We start from the raw sequence: 25,013 nt of genomic DNA on the forward strand, positions 1-25,013 counted from the left end.
AGGCCAGCCACAGGCTATGCTAGAGTAGTTAATACGCATATAAACATAGTACGTATATCGAGGAGGTACAACGGTTGTAGTACTCTATACCTCTACTATATATGGCCATGGAAACGACCTCACTGTTGAAGAGTACATTGCACCATAACGCGGTCTCAGACATTGCACTCCGTCTGAGGGATTCTTTAGTAATAAGAACTGTTTGTTTAAACCCATAAATGATTAGAACCGTTAGGATAACCAAACGTTCACATGGAGATTATTGTCTGGCCATGTCGTTCCTTTATGGTTGATTTCTTTTAAATAAGAACCTAACCAATCTTTATAGACCAATCGTTAATGAAAGCATCGGAAATGTATCATGTCTCTCGGATAAGGGATACCCTCTACTTTAGCTTATGTTTAAGAAATTTTGGGCCAAGTGGATAGATTAATACGCTGCCTTATCGGGTCGCTCATAATAAAAGAGCCTTCTAGTGTTAACAAGTAGCTGTGTTACTCTGGCGTCGAGGGAAGAGGCGTTGCTGCTCATTCAGAATCTTCAAGCCTATCGCATACATTATGCCTAATGACATGCCAGTCCTCTGACAGGGGCGGTAGGACCAATATAACGGGTAAAGGGTTATTAACTATTCATGAGCCGTCATTACACAACTCAGCAAAGTAACTAACAAAATCATAGCATGCACATCTTTAACCTTATCTGAAATACAAATTTTACCTATCTGTATTTACTTTATCCTTTAAAAAAATTAGAAAACCCAAAATAGAAACACAACTACTCCTTGTTAATTATTTTTGTCAGGTTTTAGATTCGATTCTGTAGACTTCTTTAAAAATGACCCTAGGTCATACTTCCCTTACTCACCCTAAGGAGTAGTAGATTTAGGCCCTGACATTATAAATTTAAAACACGGGTACATCCCTGCTGGGAGACCTCGACCGACGGCCGTGCGGCCTGACGACACTGCACACTAAAACATAACCGTCCGTTTTGGCCACATCACCCACCCATCGAATCATTGCTTCAAGTCATACCCAATATCAACATTTGGCATTTTACAATTGCTCCAAATGTGAATACACCTCCAGACGATAGCAACTAGATTGTAACAAAAATAACATAATCATTGTCTTCAACCGAAATATGGCAACCCAGACACGTAATATCGTCAATCTCGATGCTTTTCATAAAAGATTCAATATGTTTAGAAGCTAATACAACGTCAAACGCAACATGACGAGGAGATAAAAGTCAGTGTCTCGTATGAGAACTAGATTTAGCGTGTGCATATTTTGGGGTTGTTAACTTGAACATTGACTTGAATGTTTGTAACGAATCTTGATTGTTCGAAATTTAGTTAATGACAACGCTGCCTATATTCCATACGAAGTTGGAGATGTTGATTATCAACAATGATACTATCTCGTCGATAGGATATACCCTGCGTGGACAAATTTCATTAAGGGAATTTCTAGTGTTGTTGATCCAAAAAGAACATATTTTACAAGAAAACAAGCGACAACCCGTAAAGATGTTGAAAGAACATTTAGTATTTACAAGTCCGTTGAGGTTTTTTACTGCAGCCAGCAAGAGCTTATAGCGTAAACACTATATAAAGATTCATGTATGCTTACATGGTATTGCATAAACATGATTATTGAAGATAGTTGTTTTAATATCGCTAGGGATGGCACCTGCGGGCGACGGGTCCTTACTACCCGCGACGCGCCAGTCAAGATTTTCTTTACCAGCGGGTACCCGTTTACCCGCCAACGGGTAAAAAATTTTGCCCGTACCCGCAACCCGCGGGTTTATAAAATGTGCAAGTTAACTAATTTCTAGTCAAGGATACCCACTACTCGCGGGTTTTCATGAATAATTATAAAAATATATTAAAAAATTTAAATTATAGAATATATACTTAAGTATATGTATGCGGGTAAACGAGTATATTCGCGGGTAGCTCAGACGGGCATCACGGATTCATAGGTCGGGTTTTACCCGGGACAGGTATGAAATACTCGAGACCCACCAATGAGTAAATTTTTTTTACCCGACCCGTGCCCTGCGGGTACATTTTTTCATAAATACCCGCTCGTCACGGTCACGGGTACCCGCGGGTTTTTTCCGCCCATTGTCATCCCTAGATATCGTTGCTGGTGAACAATTTACAAGGACCTACTTGGACGTAGGGGTGTTCATCGGTTCGGTTTTTATTTTTTGGTTTATTCGGTTCGGTTTTTCGGTTTTGAAACTTATAAAATAAAAACCGAAAACCAAACCGAAACAAAATTAAAATATCAAAATCATAGCCAAAACCGAACCGAAACCAAATTTGATTTAGGTTTGGTTTCGGTTAAAGCCGAAAATCATTAAAAATATAAATCCAAATCGACATAAACTTACATATAAATTAGGAATAACGGTTGTAGAATTAATTTAAGTATACATGGTATATAACATGTTTATTGTTTAATAAAAATGTAATAATACATCAAATATAATATAAATATATAATATAAATATTACAATTATAAATATGTTTTAATATGTTATTAATTTGAATTCGGTTTTCGGTTAACCAAATTTAAAATTTTCAAAACCAAAAACCAAATTACGAATTCGGTTTCGGTTTCGATCGATCCGAAAACCCTTTAAAAAATTCAGTTTTTTTTTTTTTTTGGATTCGATTCGATATTCGGTTTATTTGGTTTGAAACTAAATGGTGTACGCCTCTACTTGGACCAGAGATGTGATATATGACAAAGAATTGCAAGACAATTTTTGACATATTTGAAATTTGGAATGATAGTGATTACTTTAAAAGAAATAATATAATTTATTTAATGAAATTGTAATTGATATATGGATCGTTCAGTTCTAAAGAAAAATTACCTCAATAATGACTATGTTTGACAAAATTAGCGGTGAGCTTGTAGCTGGTAGCTTGTTACTAGTAACTGGTAGCCGTTATTTTTATATGTATTTGTGTGTTTGATAAAATGACAAAAAGTTAAAAGTTTTTTTCAAACGTTAATTAAATTAGCTTTTAATTTTTTGAGTTCCTCATAATATTTTTTTATTTTTTCTAACAAGCTAGAAGCAGAACTTATTAAGTTTCGAAAACCTCATTGCTAAAAATCCCAATATCTCCACTTTGCTTTTTTTCCTATCCACAAACACCAAATCTCTCTCTGTTAACATAGTCTCCATTCATCTCATCTTTCTTTTTACTTACAAAAAAAAAAAAAAAAAAAAAAAAAAATTCTTGTTTTCTTTCCTTTTCGAAACTCTAGAATGAAAAGTAAACACCTTTTTATAATTTAATCTTTTATTTTCTGTATATGCATATTCTATTTGGACAAGGTTTAAAACATTAGGGTTGATGAAAAACTAAATCATGGTTGCAATGATTTCGAAAAAGAAGTTTGCAGGGTTGATTGAATCCACCAAATTGTCAACTGACATTAGTTGGAAGCTGGATAACCTAACTAAACTTAAACATGAATTCACTCACGCTGCACAAGACTCTCTCCTTGTCACTGATTTCCTTCCTCAACTTATCGATCTTCACACCGACCCTTGCAGTCCCGTTCGTAGATTCGTTGCAGAGTCCGAGTCCTAAACCTTTTTTTTTTTTTTTTTTTTTTTTTTTGTATTATTTATTCCTAAATTTGGCAATGTCAATATGTTTCAATTTCACAAGTTTGTGTTAGATCATGCTTTGGGTGATGCTTACCACTGTTCTGCTGTTCAATTGATTGATTTATTAATACATTAAGTATGTGTTACATGCAGGATTGCTGGTGATGTTGGGTTGAGTTATACAGATTTATTACCTCTTATTGTTCCCTCACTCTTAACTCTTTTAAGAGATGGAACACCTGCTGTTGCTAGACAAGCCATCACCTGTGGCATCACTTTATTTCGACGCGCTCTTACCAAAATTGCTTTTCAGGTTCATTACGCAATTCATACCTTGTTGTATGCTGCTGTAAACATTATCATCATTATGCAACATTATTATTATATAAAAAGATTGATGATTGATACTCATTGGTGTGTATCAATCTTTCAGGGTCTGTTTTCAAGTGAGTTGGACGAGGCTCTTGAGTCTTCATGGTCATGGGTGTTGAAGCTTAAAGATGAAATATATTCCATGGCCTACCAGGTAATCACCGGTCTTGATTAATTAATTACTGTACTAATTAGCACAAACATTTTACGTAACTTATGCCACCCGTGTCTGATTATCTCTAACCAAATGTTTTACAAGCCTGAAACCGACGGGAGAAAGTTGCTTGCACTAAAGTTCATTGAAGCAGTAACTCTTTTATACACCACCGATCCTAGTGCTTCTTCCGAACCACCCGAAGATCAAACTTCTGGAGGAGGTAATTCTATTGATCTATTTTATTTATGTATCACGTTTTTGTGTGTGTGTGGTTATCGATACTCTCTTTATGATTACGTGACAGATGAATTTAACATAGCCTGGCTCCGTGGAGGCCATCCCATACTTAATGTTGGCGATTTGTCAATTGAAGCTAGCAAGAACTTGGGTTTGTTGCTTGATCAATTACGATACCCAGCTGTGAAATCAGTCATTGTGCTTATTAAGAGGTGTTTAATCTTCAACATACATGTACATGGAATAGCGCTTTCTCTATACTCGATGTTTGTACACCTTAACAAATTGCATTTGTATGCCTTTACAGTCTTTCAACGATTGCAAAGAAACGACCTGCCTTTTATGGACGCATTCTTCCTGTTTTACTTGGTCTAGATCCATCAAACTCTGCTGTGAAAGCGGGTCGTGTTTCTGGGGTGCATCATGCCCTAAAAAATGCTTTCCTCTCCTGCTTGAAGTGCACACACCCGGGTGCTACGCCTGTAAGTTCCCATTTAGTTTGATTCAAACGATTGACATCACAAATAATCAGAAGAATGCTACAAATCTGGTTTTGGGTGTTTTACCATCCTTAAAATTTGTCTTGTTTCTTTTAGTGGCGGGATCGTCTAGTTGGATCACTTAGAGAAATGAACGCTGGAGGGCTGGCTGAAGAAGCTCTTCAACAAGTTTCTCGGAGTAATTCGTCAATTGCACAGGTACCTGATGCCTTTGATATGGGCTTTTCATAATTTATGGTGGGCTTGGGTAACTACCTATATCCAAACAGATCAAAAAGCTTATTCAGACGCTTACTTCAAAAAAGTTAATACCTTTATATTGATAGTGTAGTTTTTCTATCATGTTTAATACATTAGTTATTCATAAGATACACAAAATGGACAAAAGATGTTAACAAGTCAACTTGACTACACTCGTGTTAAAATTTAACTACTTTATCCCATTATCCAACTTGTGCGTTGCCATTATACATGTAGCACTCATCTGTATAGTCAAAAGTATTCATGTAGATAGGTCGTTAACACTCTAGTTTATTCAGGATATTAAACCCTCAATAGAAGCAAGCAATGCCGCGCCTTCCACCGCCATTAGAAAAAGGCCTGAAGTAAAAGATGATGATGTACCAGTAAAGCGTGTCAGAGCAACACCTAAGTTACATGACGATGTGAATTTGTCAAATAAAGCAAAAGAAAATGTAGACAATGGACGTGTGCAGCAGCTGGTTGCTATGTTTAGTTCATTGGTTGCACAGGGTGAACAATCTGCCGCGATGTTAGAAGTTCTCATTAGTAGCATTTCTGCAGATCTATTGGCTCAAGTTGTAATGGCCAATATGCCGAATCTTCCTCCAGTTCGCCCTAAACAAGATGGAGATCAAGAGTTGCTCAACAGTGGGCCCCAAGATAATAAGCTGTCTGCATATTTGACCGACATATTATCACGCTCCTCCGATTCTCAACTTGCACATTCTGTAATGGACACACACATTGATGAGGTATACATTTACTATTATGAACATAGCTCTTAGGTTGGTGTATCTTGGAATTATAGACTTTTAGTTAGGTCTGCAGATGAGCTACATGAGCTCAGATTGCTCAAAAGAGTCATATTGTACCATTTCTTTTTTAAAGGAATTTCTGTTTCCTTCGAATCACATTATTATAAAATATGTAAGTTAAATATGATTTTCTTTTTGTGCTGTTCATCTTTTTACAGAAGCCTGTAGTGGAGGGTGATCAGCCTGTAGCAAAAGACGGTGATGTTGCACATTCAACTCTAGAGTCTTCCATGGAGGAAGACTTGGTGCCTTCAGTAGTACCACCAGTTCCTGTAATGAGTGTCCGAAGAGTAGCAATTCCATCTGAAGAAGAAGATACTGATATGGAGGAACTTGAAAATGGCATACCAGGTCTAGATTCATCATCCCGGAATGACGATATGCCTGAAATTCAAGTTGATTCTTCGATGATTTCTGTTGAATTGGAAGAAAACAGTCCACAACAAATTACCAAATTGGATACACCATCAGTGAAATTACTACTTCCTTCAATGTCCACAGAAGACAGGTCCAGGTCTGAGGAACTTAGTCCAAAGTCAACTACGGTAGAAGCAAACAACAACATCAACTCCTCCTCAACCGCAACTTCTGTTCACTTAACACCTAAAGTTGTTCTGCCGAAGATGGCTGCTCCTGTTATTGGCCTTACCGATGAACAAAAGGATCACATACAGAGATCGGCTTTTATACGCATCATTGAAGCTTATAAGCATATATCAGTTGCTGGAGGTTCACAGCTTCAATTTTCTTTACTTTCATATTTAGGGGTTGAGGTAATTACCCCCAACCAAAACATCACTAATCGCATGTTTCATATTTTAACCTTCAATTAATTCCTATGATCTTGATTCTTGACTAATTGCATAATGTGGCAGTTTCCTTTGGAGTTGGACCCATGGAAAATTTTGCAAACACAAATACTGTCAGATTATATCAGTCATGAGGTAATCTCTTAAAGTCCTTTTATAACTGACGCAACATGTATTCTAGGGGAAAAAATATGTCCTCTATCTTAATATACAGCAATTGACTTGTAAATCAATGGCAATTAAGTTATATGCTTGAACAAGTGCATCACTATGAAAGATACCGGTGTAGCATCAAATCCCAATTGGTCTTTAACTGTAGATAGATATATTAGGTTTGACATACATTACATAAATAATAAGTCATCGTTTTGTATGAGGTGGCATTTCCTTACTTTTTTTTGGTTGTTTTATATAACTTCATCAATTTTTATATTGTATATAATATAAGTATTTGACACCATGACAATAACGTATTCTTTCAGGGCCACGAGTTAACCATGTGTGTCCTCTATAGATTATTTAGAGAGGCAGAAGCAGACCATGATTTCTTTTCTTCAACGACGGCAACTTCAGTATATGAGATGTTTCTTCTGAAAGTGGTTTGTAATTTTTTTTCATATATTTATGATTATCATTTTCTAGCATGAAAAGTATAATGTACGTTCATTCTTAATGCAGGCAGAAACACTCAGAGACTCTTTTCCACCCAACGATAAATCTTTGACTAATCTGCTACTTGAAGTTCCTTATCTGCCGAAATCAGTTATTAAAATGTTAGAGTGCTTGTGCGTTCCTGGAAATAGTGATAAAAATGAGGAGTTGCACAGTGGAGAAAGAGTGCATCAAGGTCTTAGCATTGTTTGGAGCTTAATTTTAAATAGACCACCAACTAGAGATGTCTGCTTAAAAGTTGCCTTACAGGTATAGTTGTAATACTTACTTAAAATTATTATACTCCACTAGATGTATGTATGATATATATACATATATATGAATATGAAACCTTATCTGCATGAATGCATACACATAATTGTTGGCCATAAAGCATTAAGTTTAGGTGAGTGGTGAAGGGACCTTCTAGTACTCAAACATTTCACTTGCACCCAACAAGGATTTAACTTTATTGTACGCATATATATGCATTCACATGAGTACGAGCTTTGTACTCCTGTGTCTACAGAATTAATTTGCTTGTGCAAACTTTTCTAACCTTAATGGGCCATTTGAATAGAGTGCAGTGCACCACCTGGAGGAAGTGCAAACAAAGGCGATACGTCTGGTATATCTCGAGTTTTCGATTATCATTTGAAGAGGGATAAGGTTTTGTCTCTCTAGTTTTTAATCTTTCTTTTTTAAGAGTTTGATTCAGTGTTCACTCTTTAGGTGGCAAACAGACTATACCCTATACCCTCCATCTCCCAGCAAATTGAAGATTTTGCCAAGGAAATGTTATTGTCTGCAGTGAATGGTGGCCATTTGACTGATAAGACCCATGGTGATGGATCTAATTCTGATTTAGCAAAGGTGTGGCTTTTAAATATTTGATTAGTTACCATTTGTCAGATGTTTAATTTGATATTTCATGTTTGATTTCATTTCATTTCATTTGTGTAGGAGGACACTGAGTTGGAAAAACCTTGTACTGAATCAATAAATGCCATCTCCAAGTATAGTTCCTTCGAGGCTGGTCAATCGGGTGTATCTGAAAGCATTCCACCTTCTTCAATAACTGATGCGCAGCGGTGCATGTCACTATATTTTGCACTTTGTACAAAGGTATCTTACAACTTTATCATCATATAAGTTCCTGCATAGTCTGATTTCTTAGTGTAAGTTACAATTATTTGATCTGATATATATTATGAATTACAGAAACATTCTCTTTTCCGCCAACTGTTAATTGTCTACAAGAATATGTCGATAGCAGCAAAGCAGGTTAAGTAGCTTGAACTGTACCATTTTTATGATTTCAAATCAACGGTTAACTTAAAAATGCTAGTACTAAGTTTGTGTCACTTCTTTTCTTTTTCTATTTCTTTTTGGCCAGGCAATTAGCGTCCAAATACCCAAATTAGTTCGCACCATTGGGGCTTCACCTCAGCTTCTTGAAATTATTGCAGATCCACCTGCTGCAAGCGAAAACCTTCTGATGCAGGTTTTTGTGTTTTCTTTATGTATATTATATTTTATTATCCTTAAAAGAAGTAGAGAATTTTATTTCTATTTCTTTTCACCAGCTGGTGTAAAGTTTTTTTTTTTATATATATAATTTATTTTTTTTCAATAGGTTGTACAAACATTAACAGATGGGGCAACTCCTTCTGCCGATTTAATAGCTACCATTAGAAAATTATATGAAACAAAGTTGAAGGTATATTATTTGTTGTTATCTGCATTGTCTTTGTATGGTAGATAGAAATAGAAATCTTTCATCACATCGATCTGTTTACAAATTGTCACATGACAGGATGTGGAGATTCTTATTCCGGTATTACCATTCTTGCCAAAACATGAGGTTTTCTTCTTTCTTTATTATTCTTTGATTGCAACCATTTTGAATTACTTGGTTGTGCTACATAATTTTCTCTTGTATCTATCTATCTACCTACCTACTGTAATTGTTTTATAAAAAGGTGTTCTCTTTGGGGGTGTTGAATATAATATATACCCTTTGAGAGTGTGATTACTACAACATGAAAATTTAATTCAATCTGTTTAAGCTTAGGATAGGTAATATTTTTTTTTGTTTTTTTTTTTTTTTTTTTTTACGTATTTTCATCTATCCAAGGAATCAATTCATTACCACCTTCTTTAAATTTGACCTTAGATAATCAATATTTCAGAATCTAATCACTTGATAAATGATAAATGTATTTGTCTTGAGCATGTTTTTTAATGTCAACTACATGTTGAATTCTATTCTATTAGATGCTCCATTATGTGGCTTAGTATATGAACTACGGAGTACTACTTTCTTAGGATTGTGACAAGTTCATTGTTTGATGGTGGAAGATAGATAGTATAATATAATATATTGTGACATACGTTGATATTTGATGTTTTCCTCCCAGGTTCTTCAGATCTTCCCTCGTTTTGTAAATCTTCCTCCAGATAGATTCCAGACCGCACTTGCCCGTATCTTGCAGGTAACATCGTTAGTGATCATATATCAATTGTAAATATGCATCATCTACTGAGTTGAGATGGGTGGTCATTTGAAACGATTATTATTATACAGGAAACAGCTTCTCAAGGTGGTTCAGTTGTTACACCAGCTGAAGTGCTGATCAGTATCCATGGAATCGACCCTGAAAAGGATGAGATTCCTCTCAAGAAGGCATGTTGTTTTCTCACTTTCTTTAGTTCTACCCTACCATGTGTCCGTCCGTCCGTCCATGTGCCACCATCATCATGCATTCATTCTAAAAGTTTTGTTTTATTTATCTCAAAAAGCAGGTTACAGATGCATGCAACACATGCTTTCAGCAACGGCAATTCTTTACCCAACAAGTTCTAGCAAAGGTTTTAAATCAACTGGTACGCTTTTTTAACTTTCAGCCAAGTTGCAAACTGGTATGTTTTTAAGATGGCTAGAAATGGGTTGGGTTGGTTGGGTTGGGTTGACCCTCCAACACATTTAATGTGAAAGGAATCCAGTCCTCTTCTAACGCTGGGCTGGGGTGAAGGTTACGTGCTATGATTGGTTACTAACAAAAAAACCTTTCAAAAATTCCTTACATTATTATTGTTATTATGTTTCAGGTTGAGCAGATTCCCCTTCCAATGCTGTTCATGAGGACAGTGATACAGACAATTGGTGCATTTCCCTCCCTGGTAAGATCGTAAGATGATGAAATAGATGAAGTAGTGTCACTATTTTTTTTTTTTTTTTTCTTCCATTAAGATGGTTTTGGATGTGAAAAAACTATGATGAGTTGATTAGATGTGGATATTGATACTAGTTAAGTGATGCTGAATAAACAGAAATAAATAATAATCAAGTGTAATAAAACATGGTGCTGTAAGTGTGTTTGGATGTGCTTCTGATGCCTTGTGTTGTAATCATCGTTTTTTAATGGTGCTGGGTATTTTGGTACATTTCAATTATATATCAAGTAGTAGATGAAAAGCTAGGCTTTATAAAGTTGAAATTTTATTGTTTGATAATAATTCTACTGCTGTAGCTAGTAGACAACTAATAATGCATTATTAACAATCACATAATAAGGAGGTTGGTTCCCCTATCACTAGAAACTGACTATTGCGACTTGAAGTCAAAATCATTTGATATTAATTTATATAAGTGCCCATAAACTTTTCAACTGGTATGTATAACAGACTACTTGCTCGATTTTGTCTTTAAATACGATATCTTTATTTATTTATTAACCTTCATTATGATCAAATAATGTTATTGTCAGTTGTTTCAACTTGAGGCATTGTTTGTCACTTCAGGGTGCTTGTTTTATGCTATGCTATGCTATGCTATGCTATGCTATGCTATGCTATGCTATGCTATGCTATGCTATGCTATGCTATGCTATGCTATGCTATGCTATGCTATGCTATGCTATGCTATGCTATGCTATGCTATGCTATGCTATGCTATGCTATGCTATGCTATGCTATGCTATGCTATGCTATGCTATGCTATGCTATGCTATGCTATGCTATGCTATGCTATGCTATGCTATGCTATGCTATGCTATGCTATGCTATGCTATGCTATGCTATGCTATGCTATGCTATGCTATGCTATGCTATGCTATGCTATGCTATGCTATGCTATGCTATGCTATGCTATGCTATGCTATGCTATGCTATGCTATGCTATGCTATGCTATGCTATGCTATGCTATGCTATGCTATGCTATGCTATGCTATGCTATGCTATGCTATGCTATGCTATGCTATGCTATGCTATGCTATGCTATGCTATGCTATGCTATGCTATGCTATGCTATGCTATGCTATGCTATGCTATGCTATGCTATGCTATGCTATGCTATGCTATGCTATGCTATGCTATGCTATGCTATGCTATGCTATGCTATGCTATGCTATGCTATGCTATGCTATGCTATGCTATGCTATGCTATGCTATGCTATGCTATGCTATGCTATGCTATGCTATGCTATGCTATGCTATGCTATGCTATGCTATGCTATGCTATGCTATGCTATGCTATGCTATGCTATGCTATGCTATGCTATGCTATGCTATCTATGTATGTATGTATGTATGTATGTATGTATGTATGTACTCACTCATTTTTTTACTTGCTCAAGCGAAGAAGATTTGACAGTCAAATTGTAATGCAGGTGGAATTTATCATGGAGATTCTATCTCGTCTTGTGAGCAAGCAGGTGAGAAATGTTTTTTTTTATATCTGACGCTACACCCATATATCTTACAAAGTTGAGACTTATTTGATGAAGTAACTATTTTTATTTGTGTTGTAGATTTGGAAAAATCAAAAGCTGTGGGTAGGATTCTTGAAATGTGCCCAGTTAACTAAACCTCAATCTTTCAGTGTGCTTCTTCAGGTGGGCCATGTTGATAATTTTATTATTGTCCGTTCTATGAATTTTCACTTGTATGTATGTATGTATGTATGTATCTGACAGAGATGTATGTATATGTTTATTTATAGCTTCCGCCAGCACAGCTTGAAATAGCATTGCATAAACAACCTGTACTAAAAGCTCCCTTGGCTTCATATGCCAACCAACCAGACATTCGATCCTCACTTCCAAGGTTCGTTTATTAACTAACCCATGTTTCATGTTGTTTAAAAGTGGTGGTATTGACACATTTTTACCTGTGAACGGGACGAGCGGAGTTATGTTATTTTCTGAAATGTTTTTGTAATGCATAGCCTCCTCCATAATCATTTTATTACATAATATTTATTATTTTCTGAAAAATAAATTTGTAACCACAACTGATACACCATGGATCAACCTAACTCGACGCGTCTTCAAACTGCCAAAAAAGGGACCCTTTTTTGACCCGTTTTCCAAATTGTTCGACACTCCCATTTGGCCACCCTCAGTCGGTTGTGTGTTTGTTTGTTGCACTGAAACGAATTGCTGTTGTGCAGGTCCATACTGGTGGCTCTTGGGATTCCACATGATTCTCAAAGTGCAAATCAGGGGCAAACGACTCCGTCTGAGACACTATCACTGGCACAGTCTCAAGCTGCTCAGTCACAGACAGAGTCTCAGGCTCAGTCTCAGACAGAGTCTCGGTCACAATCACAGACGCAGTCTCAGGCTCAGTCACAAACTCATTCTCTGGCTAAGTCACAGTCACAGTCACAGACGCATTCTCAGGCTCAGTCACAGTCACAAACGCATTCTCAGGCTCAGTCACAGTCACAGTCACAGTCTGTGACTGGAGATACAGGGAATTCAGAGAAACAAGTAGTAGCCGCGGGGGAACCAAAAGAAGAAGCTAGTACAAGCTAAAGTTGAGATTGAGATTTTCTATAACTTGTGACCAACATGTTTGACTCTCTGTATTAATAAGATTGACTAGTTTTGCTTTTTCCGAGGCTCCATCTCCCCCAGCCTTAATTAATGGCTTTAAATCAGATGGGATTTCATTGTTGAACCTTTGTAGCTGACCAAGTATTCTTTCATAATAGATAATAGAATAGATAGATTTAGATTGATTATTAGGAAGAATGTTTTCATTAGTGAATAGACCTGACTTTGGTTACTTACTTTGATTTGACCCCGACTCCTTGTGTGGGTGTTATCTTAAACTTAACACAGTAGAACGTATAAACCCAAACTATGGTCTTTTGGTTTTGTAGAACGTATAAATCTCAACTATGTACAACTGCCAACTACTGTTGTAGATCAATCTCTTCATCCCCAGCTAATTTTAATTTTAAAAACATCAAATGCTCTATATTTAGGATTTTGCATGCTATTTGAATACATATACAAATACAAATTGTTTTCCCTTCTTCATGAGCTAATCGAGCTTGTTTTGCCAATGTTGACACACATCATCTCTTTCAAATCTAAAATACACAAGTATTTTATAAGAACAATAATTTAAATTAAACCCCTCTTATCAATTATATTATACCTATATATCTAAAAGGCAAAGTTAAAATGAATAGTGAACTTTTCAAGCTTCGCAAATGTACACCAACTTTTTTACTTTTTTATAATTCAACCGCCAAACTTTTTACTTTTTTATAATTCAACCACACCTCTATAATAGTTAACTTTATAACTCTTATAAACTTACCACAAACTTTTCACATTTCATAAATTCACCATTATACTTCTCATCCATTATATATCGACCACATACTTTTTACTATCTAATAACTATTCATTATTTTTGTTGTTATTATTATTATTATTATTATTATTATTATTATTATTATTATTATTATTAAACCAATCAAATAATTCTTCAATTTATTATTGTTTAACTTTTTTTTCTTATTATAAATTAACTACGTAACTCATTTTTAATAACTGTTTTATTTCCAAGCTTCACAAATGCACACCAAACTTAATATCTAACATAAAAAAAAGATGAACAGTAATTAGGGAAGTTTTCGTCCTTTCACCTTTTTTTTCCACCTTTTTTTTCTCAAAAAAGCCCTCATACTTTGTTCAAATATTAAAATCCCAAACAGGGGGGTAAAGTGTCAAATACTCATTTTCATAAAAAAAATCTTAAACAAACTCCACCCAAATATTCAACGGGCCATATCTTCTCGCTCGCAACGAGTTAAATTTTTCCGACACCATCGTTAAACTCGAAATAATTTTAGGAACACAATGTCACTTACTATACGCAAAACGAACACTTTTTAAAAAACGCTAAATGTTTGAGGTCTTTTTCATACACGTTGATTTTGCGTTAAATTTTTAAAATTCGACAATTCCATAGCAAAACGCGGAGATGCACATATATTGTTGATTTAAAATAACATTTAAATTTTTCACGGATTATACCTTTTAGTTCGACTAGAGTTGCGCTTCAACGACATCATCGTTAGCCACGAAATAATTTTACAAACTAAACGCGATAAAATACATTGAAAACCGAACCCCCAGCGCAAAGCAAGGGTTCGAACACTAGTTATAATTAAACATATGAACTCAAAATTGACGGCATGGTGTACAACTTTAAATAACAATAACTCAAAACCAGAATATATCCAAACAATAACTTCAAACAATTTACCTTCGACAATGATGAAACAGTTTTTCCGGTCACTGCTATTTTGTCAGGCGGATATAGAGGATGTATGTGGATGTTTCGTTACCCTCAAATGGGCAAATTATAGTGTACTCATAATAACTTTTATTTATCCATAAATTATATTTGAGCCCATATTAATTATTTGACAACCTCCTTATTTCTTGATTATATTAACAATAACCTTTATGCATAAAAAATGGATCCTATCTTACTAATTTTCATTACATATACAAGTGTAATCCTAAACAAAGCCATCCACCTTTTGTTGGCTTGCGTATATCCAAACACCCCCATTCTTATAAATCCTGCTGACCTCCGTTGAATCCAACTTTTGTACTCCGTACTAAAAATCAAATCTTGTTTCAATTCAATTACTAAAAATAAACGAAAAACCCCTTAAATTAAAACTATATATACACACACGATACGATAGAATAGGATAGGATAGTTAGAACAGAGAAGAGATTTGAGCAACAAGCACAATACAGTAATACAGTAAGACAAAAGATAGGAGAGGATGGGTGTTGATTACTACAAGGTATTAGGAGTAGATCGTAACGCTAACGACGATGATTTGAAGAAAGCATATCGGAAACTTGCTATGAAGTGGCATCCTGATAAAAACCCTAATAACAAAAAAGATGCTGAAGCCAAATTCAAAACTATCTCCGAGGCTTACGATGTACTATCTATCTATTCTGTCTTTTATCCTCTTTATTATAATTATAATTATAATTATAATTATATTTATATTTATATTTATAATTCCAATTCCTATCCCTGTACACTTGATCTGATTCAACTAATAATCTATCTCAACCTAAATTTGATCTATTTAATTTAATTTCACACGCTTAGCTCATTTACTATGCCCCATTGTCTACGTCTCACCTCCCCCTACCTTACACTTTGTGGGATTGGGTATTGTTTGTTATCGTAATAGCTCATTGCCGTTCTCAAAAGATCCACCTAAACATGTCTGCTTTATATAAATGTGGCCTCCTTTTTTTGGGTAGTTTATTATTATTATTATAAGTTTAACTGTAAGTTTAATATGGATATGGATCTCTGTGTGTGTATCTAAATTAAGTTGATAATTTTTGCAAATTTGACAGTTTTATGACATACAACCTAGGAAAGGGGGTGGGTATGTTGACTTAATTTGTCAAGTATTAGAATTTATAATCATCATCTAAATAAATACATGAATTGAACAGGTTTTGAGTGATCAGCAGAAGCGGGCGATTTATGATCAGTATGGTGAGGAGGGGTTGAAAGGGCAGGTGCCACCTCCTGGTGCTGGTGGGTTTTCCGGGATGCACAGCCATGATGGTGGTTCAACATCATCGTTTAGGTTTAACCCCCGTAATGCTGATGATATTTTCTCAGAGTTTTTTGGGTTCTCTAGTCCGTTTGGAGGAATGGGTGGGTCTCATCATGCTCATGGAGGTAGCCCCTTTCAGAGGAGTATGTTCAGTGATGATATTTTTTCTCACATGAGAGGGGTACCCGGTTCTGGTTCAGGTGCTAGTGAAGGATCAGCAAGCATGGCACCTAGGAAAGGAGCTATGATTGAGCGCACATTACCATGTAGCTTGGAGGACTTGTTTAAGGGGACTACAAAGAAGATGAAAATTTCAAGAGATGTTTCTGATGGTACTGGGTAAGCTTTTGATTTGTTTTCATCAACTTCTCAACTTACTTATTAAGCATCAAACTTTGTTCATTTTGATTGAATTCAAGTATATAATAGGACTGATAAAGCGTGTATGAATTGTTGTATGACACCTTATTTGCCTTGGATTATATACACACTCATAAACAAGTTTAGAAAGTTCCATGCTCAATATGTAGCAACTGCTTATGGTTTCCTACTTCATGTTTGTAAGCATATTGCTAAACAACTAAGATCTTAATCCGATTGAACAATCCTTGTAAATGTACCTGGAAGTTGGTGGCTTTATTCTGTAGCCAAAAAAAAAGTTGATGGCTTTATTTTAGTAATCAATTGTAAAGTCTAATAACTAACTTCCATATATGAAGTGGAAGTGCATTGCTTTTGATTCCTGTTTCCCATTTGTGCAAATGTCCAAAGCTCATGAACACTACCAATCAGAAGAAGCTGGATGAATGTATATGATGATAAGCTCAACTCTTTTATGGATACATGGTATACTCTACTAGTTATGAATAGACAATAGTAGATAGATACTTGAGATATGCAGATTGCTTATGCAATATGAAATATGTATATGTGCATGAATAAACATAAACTAGGCTGTAGGTATAGCAAATGTCATCCATTCAGTCTTGTAGTAGATCACAACACTTTCTTTCGTGTGTTCTTTAAAAAAAATATTGATGCATCCACCTTCCAGTTATGGTTAATTATTTTCTTGATCATGCAAAGTATATGTGTATGCTTAGACTTTAGTTGTACAGGGGAGTATAAAATTTCATTAAACATGTTTCCTTGGACGCTAAGCAATTACAATAGCTTCACCTATATACAAGTTTCCGATTTAATGGTAACTTGACCATGTTTATGACAAATATAAATAATAAAACGAGTTGTTAAAGGTGTCACACTTTACATTCATCACATGCTTAGATGGTTTCCGTGTTTATCTCTAATAACTAATATTCGGTTTTTCAAATTTGAACTTAGGCGATCAACGACGGTGGAAGAAATTCTTCCAATAGAGATCAGACCTGGTTGGAAAAAAGGCACGAAAATAACGTTCCCAGAAAAAGGAAATGAGCAGCGCGGTGTAATTCCTTCGGATCTTGTGTTCATCATTGATGAGAAACCGCATCCGGTGTTCAAGAGAGATGGAAACGATCTTGTTGTGACCCAAAAGATACCTTTAGCTGAAGCTCTAAGTGGTTACACAGCACAAATCACGACCCTTGATGGAAGGAACTTAAGCATTGGTATTAATAGTGTAATCAGCCCAACATATGAAGAAATAGTTAAAGGTGAAGGGATGCCTATACCGAAAGAACCAAGTAAAAGGGGGAATTTGAGGATAAAGTTTGATATCAAGTTCCCTGCAAGATTGACACCCGATCAGAAGAAGGGTATCAAGCTGCTCTTGTCATCTTAATCTTCCCTGCAAGGGAGGTTCTGTAACAAGTCACAGGTACACTCACTCGAGTAGTAGTTGTTGATTTGGTTGAGATAAAGATACATTCTTGGTTTTTAATTAGATATTAAATTAATTAATTAATGTTATGATTTGTGGTCATCAAGTTTGGTGGCTAGATTTTGGTTTGCTTTGTGTAGACTTGATATGAATTGGTATACAACTTGTGAGTGTTATGCTGCTAGTATTTGCTAGCCGCTACCCAATAACCTAGAAATAGTGTTAAAGGGAGAAAGTTTGTTTTACCAACACTTTCTCTTTTACAAGCGTGTGTTGTATGTATACTTTACTGTACCCGCCTAATGATTAGGGGACATGCAACAAAAAGTGATACGGACATGGTTCATTTTCATCCCGAGTAGCTTTAACCATGATTTTTCACTTCCATTTTAGCTGTGAGACTGGTTGATGGAGAGCTGTCGAAGGGTCGGTTTTACCCTTATTCTGCTTTACTTGTCCTAATTTCACAATAAACAATTAGAAAGCTATTCTTTGATTGCATATTTACACCAGTAAAACTTTAAACTTGTGAAAAATTACATTTGTTATTAATAATGAGGTTAATAAAAATATTATCGATCAACGTTGATTTAAACAAGCAAATTCTATTTGACATTCTATTGATATTACGATCAACATTTAATTTATAGCGGTTTGTATTGAGCTTTTGCGCCCTGCACTACACTCTAGGGTACGTTTTTATTTCCTTTATATATATATATATATATATATATATATATATATATATATATATATATATATATATATATATATATATATATATATATATATATATATATATATGCATCCGGCTCTATTAAGTGATTTATCAGCAAGCGTCAATTTATTGGCGACTTGACTTATCTTTAGAGCCTAGATTGAATACCAGCCATTATTTAAAACCCATGAAAATTTGATCCTACCATTTTCATGGCGTCCTTTTATTTTTTTATTTTTTTTATTATTATTTTTTTTTTACCTATTGGCCGGAGGTCCTCTTAGAAGCAATCTCTCTATTCGTCGAACATAGAGAGGGATGACTTTCTCTACTCTTGGAGTGTTTCACTCGGAGTGGAGAAATGACTTCTCTTTATTCTAGGGTAGAGGAAGGATTGTCTACGTCCCACCTCCCCATACCCCACAAAATGGGATTGGATTTGTTGTTGTTGTTGTTGTTGTTGGTTGTATTGAGCTTTTGGTCTCTAAATATATCATCCATCTTTTCAAAAAGATCATAATCATAATAATCTGGATTTAGATCTAGATAATAATAATAATCAAGGAGACATGATATGGATGATCTGTTGGGACGATGGAGATAATGGTGTAGAGGGGTGGTGGTGTTGGGAGTCATGATTTTATCTTGGTAGATGCACAAACTGAGGAGATGGGAGCTTGTGTCAACTGTACTAGTACAACATTTTTTTCTTTTGGCAAAAATATACTAATATACCAATGTTCATAGCAAACAAATGTTCACAATCATAGTACATGTTCAATTCTGAATTATATAAAATGTTAGCATGTTCACAAACACATGTGAACGAGAAATTATATATTTGATTATATAGTTAAATTATAAGTTTTTTTCAAACTATATTTTTTTAATCTTACTTTCAATCAACATTTATATGTGATTTATCCTACTCACATATGAAAATCCTTGTAATTTAATGGTTCTCGCAGTTCTCGCCCATTTTTTTGTTCTCGTTTGAAATTTTGACTATATATATATATATATGATGGAGAGTATGTGACTGTTATTCTTGCAAGTTGGGTGTAGAATTCATAAAAGCTAAGTGTAGAACCAATAAATTATTGGTTAAAAAACAACTAAAAACACATTTATCAAAGTTTTAAACTTTTTATAATCACGTGAACCAATGATATATTGGTTCTACACTCAACTAGGTGTATAACACTCACATATTCACTTTACTCATATATATATATATATATATATATATATATATATATATATATATATATATATATATATATATATATTATATATATATATATATATCAAATAATCAAGTAGGTTACGTATTATGCAGATTCGAACGATCAGTAGTTGTACAAGTCTTTGACTACACCAACATACATGTACCACAATTGCACATATGTAACAATACAAACTACCCAACACTGAAAATAAAAGTGCAACCCCCCAGAGCACCCAACCTAAAAATACAAAAAGTCACCGACCACGAACTAAATCAATGTGAAAGACCACATGATCAAACCATTTCTCGAAGCCAAACGACCACACACCGGAAGACCTCAAATCCAAAACCATGTGACTCCACAACCCCGCCAACAGAAACCAAATCATGAAGCGCCTTACGGGAAATCCAATAACACCCACCCCGAGACCAGCTAACCGAAGAAATATCTCGAAATCAATAAAGCCCGAAATAACTCACCAATGAATCACAACCCGCGAACCACCGAGAGCCATCAATCAGACCAAGAAACAACCGTTCAAGCGGCATAAAACCCCCGAGAGACCACCCTCGAAAATCTTGATTTTTTAGAGCAGACCAAGATTCCGCAAAGTCGACAACAACGTCAACACACTGGAAAAGGACACGACGACGGGGAAGATAGAGCAAACACCAAATGAAAAGCAAAAGATAGTAGACCCGCAACCCAGATTCCTACAGAGAGACTGAAGCTTCGAACCCAACAAACTACCACCAAAAAGATAGCAGGTGGGACCTGACAAAGAAGCTGATTGGATCCGGCCAATACTCCGGCATCATGTCCGCAACCGGAACCAAAGAAACAGTTGACAAGATCAAACCTAAGGAAATAGATCGAAAAACAATATAGAAAAATTCGCTTGAAAAAAAGTGTAATAACGTCAACCAAAGTCGGAAAAAGACCGAAGAAGCAACAAAAGGAACCAAACACTCACCGTTGTACCTTAATGGCAGCATAACACGTAACGGTGTTCACCGTCTGCTGTCGTCAAAATGAGGCAGCCATCAAGCCCCCATAGGCTTTGGTAACCAGAAAAACACGGCGATAGAGATACCCAAGCCGGAGGAAACGCGAAGACCGAAAAACCCACCTAAACGACATCATATCGTAGAACGCATGTGGATAAAACCACCCGTTCGCCGCCTGCAACCGATACCATCAAGAAAGGTCGCCCAAAATTACGAAACCACCGGTGAAGAGTGGTGGGGAAAAACGGAAGAAAAGTTAATAAATAAAATAAAAAAGTCTGAAATACAAAGTTTCAGATTAACATTGAGTTGTAGTTCAACTGGTAGTGGTCTACCTCTTTTAGCGAGAGGTCATGAGTTCGACTTCGCTGGGCTGCTAGATTGCACTTGATGTTATCCCTGACCTGAAGTATCCACACATGTCGCCTTTCGCTTAGTGCGAGGGCAGCAAGCATGTGGGTTTTTAATGGTCATGCTTTCGGATTTGTTCGGGTTTCCTTCGGGACAGTAATTGATGGCGGGTCATACAACTATGAGAGATGAACGCGTGAGTGGTTTAGTTTTATGGGTGATTTCAAACTGATGTAAAAAAAATAAAAAAATAAAAAAAAAAGATAGAAGTTTCAGATTTATTTAATTTAGAATTTATATAAATATAAATAATAATTAATTAATATTAATATTGTTATACTACTTGTGGATCGCTGCTGAAAACTACTCCGTAACACAATTGACAAACAAGAAATTACTTTTATCCGGATCTTGATCTTGATTCTTTCGGTTAGTATTTTATTTTATTTGAATTTGTATTTTATTTATACATAAATATAGATATAGATACTCCGTATAAATTATTTACAGATAATTCTACACAATTAAATAAATTTATAGTAATTTATAAAGTAAAAATAGACAGACAGGGGAATATAAAGTTATACTAAAATGGAAATGGGTTGTGGTCCTGTTCGTTCGGTTGAAGAGATCTTCAAAGATTATACTGGTCGTCGTGCCGCCATAGTTCGTGCTTTAACTTACGGTAATGAACCCTGATTTCAATTTTAATCACCCTTTATTTCTAAAGTTACCGACTTTCTTGTTTAATTTAATTTAATATTACAACAACAACTTAATAATAATTTTATATGCATGCGCAGATGTTGATGAATTTTATGGAATTTGTGACCCAGGTAATTCCGGGTTTCATTTTTTATTACTCCACTTAATTGCAGATCGCTTAGTTGCAGATCGCAAGTTAATAATATAATATATAGTAATTCTTTAAAAATATGAATAATTATTTAGTACTTACTAATGGTGTTGAGCGAAATGGGTAATTCTGGTTTCTAGGTCAGGACAAGTTTGAAACTCCAAATTTGGGTATAATTCAGGGTCATGAAAAGTAGTAACTTTACACTAAATAATACTCCGTAATCATCATCATGTTCTAGAGGAGTAGTAGTAGTAGTATATGAATCATGTTTGTTAGTTAGATGGTAAAGGTTGCATGCATGTTGATAAATTTGATGGTATTTTCAGAAATAGAAAACTTGTGTCTGTACGGACATCCAAATGAGAAATGGGAAGTGAGTGTTCCAGCAGAGGAAGTACCTCCAGAGTATCCTGAGCCAGCACTTGGTATTAACTTTGCAAGAGATGGCATGAACCGCAAAGACTGGCTCTCACTTGTTGCCGTCCACAGTGACTCTTGGCTGCTTTCTGTCGCTTTTTTTATTGGAGCCACCCTAAATTTTAATCAAAGGTACCTTTTACTTTCTTTTTACATGGACCTTTTTCATTTATTTTCCCTACTTTCTGTTGGGGGGCCTTGTTGTCTATATATATATATTATGTTGGTATTACGTTAATTTGTGAATTCATATTCATCTGAGATTCTCTCTAAAGTCAGTCTTGTACAATACGTAGCAGATACTACTTAGAATTCCAATTTGATGGAGTTTATAGCTGACATCATCTGGAGTTTATAGTTGACATCTCATGAACTAAATTCAGCTTAAATTTGGACACCATTTCATTAACCAATAATAATTCTATCTCATAGACTTCCTTTCCCGTCCTCAACCTGTGACCTATATTAGCTTCAACCTTCCTTATTAACTCCCTCTTGAAACTTGTTCGTAATTGCTCAAATTGGCTCTATTTTATTATGTTTCGTCAATATCACAATTTCATTCAGTTAATATATATCCCAACTCTGTCATTAACATAACTGAGTGTCCCATCGTCCATATTATGGGTTCAAGTCTCACTTGAGACAAGAGTAGTAGTGTCTATGAGATGTAGTAGTTGTATATAATTATAGGTGGTTTGTGGTGTGTGAGCTTTTCCCGTTCTAAAAGAATAAATAAGAAAACGCGGGTTCACTCAACCAACGAACCAAACAAGATTGAGATGGTGAACCACAATGTATTTGCATATGTTTTAGGTTTCATGCCATGGAATTATATTCTGATATTTGTATATATATGTGGTTGTGGCTCTTTTGACAAAAAAGCACTGTAATGTAATTTCAATGGCTCACTCATTCATGTTACTATATCGCCTTGTTTGTGTTGTTGTGTGTAACAGGAAACGTTTGTTCAACCTGATTAATGACATGCCCACTGTCTTTGAAGTTGTATCACAAAAGAAACTGGTTGTAAAAGACAAGCCCACTGCACCAACACCACCACCACAAATTGCAAGTAATCTAAAGGTGAGTGAGATTAGTTGAATGCATTTAAAAATAACCGCAACATTTTTGCATGAGACTGACTAGGAGTAGAGTTTTTTAATTTTAAAAAAGTGTCTATTGGGAGTAGGTGTAGAGTGAAATATTTATTGATCCATTTACTTATGCATAGGTTGATTTGGGCTACATTTTTTCTTTTTATCAATCGAACTGCTAAACAGGTTGAAATTTGCATAGTTGGCTAAGAAGTGTTTTTGGATAAAAAATATCAACCCAATTATTTAACAACTCGTGGATGCATTTTGCAAAGAAGTTATCCCCGTGATTTGCAGTACGATTATCATAGCCCCCCCCCCCCCCCCCCCCACACACACACACACACACCAACAACCCCCAACTCATGTACTGACTGATGAACCTACCTATACTCATCCATTGTGCTCCTATACATAGGTACCCGTAACCATGTACTCGTACTATTTGATTTGACTGGAAATAAAAGAGAATGTTTACTACTATTTCACTGATCAACATCTAAATAAATCTGACAAATGAGTTGGATCATCTGTGCACAGAGATCAAGTGATGGGCAGGTGAAAAGAATCATCCAAAAGACAGCAGTAGCAGAAGAAGAAGAGGAGGAGGAGGAGGATGATGAACATGGTGACACAGAGTGTGGTAGGTGTGGTGGAAATTACAATAATGCTGATGAATTCTGGATTGGGTGCGACGTTTGTGAAAGATGGTATCACGGTAAATGCGTCAAAATTACCCCTGCCAAGGCCGACGCCATCAACCACTACAAATGCCCCTCTTGCATCAAACAACAACCTCCTATCAATTAGCCATATGTAGTTCGTCTACTTGTTGCAACTGAAACAGCTTTGAGGAATAACATTAACAGCTCTTGCCATGTTACCTTTTGAAAAATTGTTGTCTTGCTGACTAGTATTTTATAACAGATGATCAAAGAAAGGGGTTGAAATGATGAACAAGCCTTAATTTCATGCTCTCTGGGATCCATCTTTTTTATGTTACTACTTATATATATATTTTATATGAGAATCTCTTGGGTTGGTGTAAAGATTCAGCAGGGTCGTTTTGTGTGATCATGACATACGCCCCTTATAGTGGTGTCTTTTGTAAAGATACAACGTCCAGTTTTAGTTTCTTGTTTTAGTTTCACGTTTTATTTTTCAATTA

The 25,013-nt window shown here is 35.4% G+C and overlaps 3 protein-coding genes across 5 annotated transcripts; all 3 read left to right on the plus strand.

Annotated features, from left to right (window-relative positions):
• The first annotated feature begins 3,293 nt into the window (after positions 1–3,293).
• LOC139871800 (uncharacterized) lies at positions 3,294–13,453 on the plus strand. The gene is made up of 27 exons (XM_071859532.1): positions 3,294–3,616; positions 3,803–3,962; positions 4,083–4,175; positions 4,281–4,398; positions 4,483–4,627; positions 4,723–4,897; positions 5,012–5,113; positions 5,455–5,910; positions 6,132–6,746; positions 6,849–6,917; positions 7,265–7,381; positions 7,461–7,703; positions 8,014–8,061; positions 8,166–8,306; positions 8,397–8,558; positions 8,655–8,717; positions 8,830–8,937; positions 9,070–9,153; positions 9,250–9,297; positions 9,854–9,928; positions 10,021–10,119; positions 10,239–10,319; positions 10,545–10,616; positions 12,105–12,149; positions 12,246–12,329; positions 12,437–12,540; positions 12,887–13,453. The coding sequence occupies exons 1-27, from the start codon at positions 3,405–3,407 to the stop codon at positions 13,251–13,253; spliced, it is 4,086 nt and encodes a 1,361-aa protein (XP_071715633.1). The 5' UTR covers positions 3,294–3,404; the 3' UTR covers positions 13,254–13,453.
• A 1,806-nt stretch (positions 13,454–15,259) lies between these two features.
• On the plus strand, positions 15,260–18,376 carry LOC139872208 (uncharacterized). Its single transcript, XM_071860048.1, has 3 exons — positions 15,260–15,703; positions 16,239–16,684; positions 17,690–18,376. Exons 1-3 carry the CDS (start codon positions 15,539–15,541, stop codon positions 18,126–18,128), a joined length of 1,050 nt encoding a protein of 349 aa, XP_071716149.1. The 5' UTR covers positions 15,260–15,538; the 3' UTR covers positions 18,129–18,376.
• Positions 18,377–21,821: 3,445 nt separating this feature from the next.
• LOC139872209 (PHD finger protein ALFIN-LIKE 2-like) lies at positions 21,822–24,981 on the plus strand. 3 transcript variants are annotated; one of them, XM_071860049.1, is made up of 6 exons: positions 21,822–21,901; positions 22,034–22,157; positions 22,276–22,308; positions 22,658–22,880; positions 23,708–23,834; positions 24,386–24,981. In XM_071860049.1, exons 2-6 carry the CDS (start codon positions 22,064–22,066, stop codon positions 24,653–24,655), a joined length of 747 nt encoding a protein of 248 aa, XP_071716150.1. In that variant the 5' UTR covers positions 21,822–21,901; positions 22,034–22,063; the 3' UTR covers positions 24,656–24,981. The 3 variants fall into 3 exon arrangements, with proteins under 3 accessions (XP_071716150.1, XP_071716152.1, XP_071716151.1); XM_071860051.1 differs by having other exon boundaries at positions 21,831–21,901; positions 22,038–22,157; XM_071860050.1 differs by lacking the exon at positions 21,822–21,901 and having other exon boundaries at positions 21,971–22,157.
• The last annotated feature ends 32 nt before the right edge of the window (positions 24,982–25,013 follow it).

The sequence above is a fragment of the Rutidosis leptorrhynchoides genome, chromosome 10 (genome assembly GCF_046630445.1).
Source record: "Rutidosis leptorrhynchoides isolate AG116_Rl617_1_P2 chromosome 10, CSIRO_AGI_Rlap_v1, whole genome shotgun sequence".
In the NCBI taxonomy this organism is placed as follows: Eukaryota; Viridiplantae; Streptophyta; class Magnoliopsida; order Asterales; family Asteraceae; genus Rutidosis; species Rutidosis leptorrhynchoides.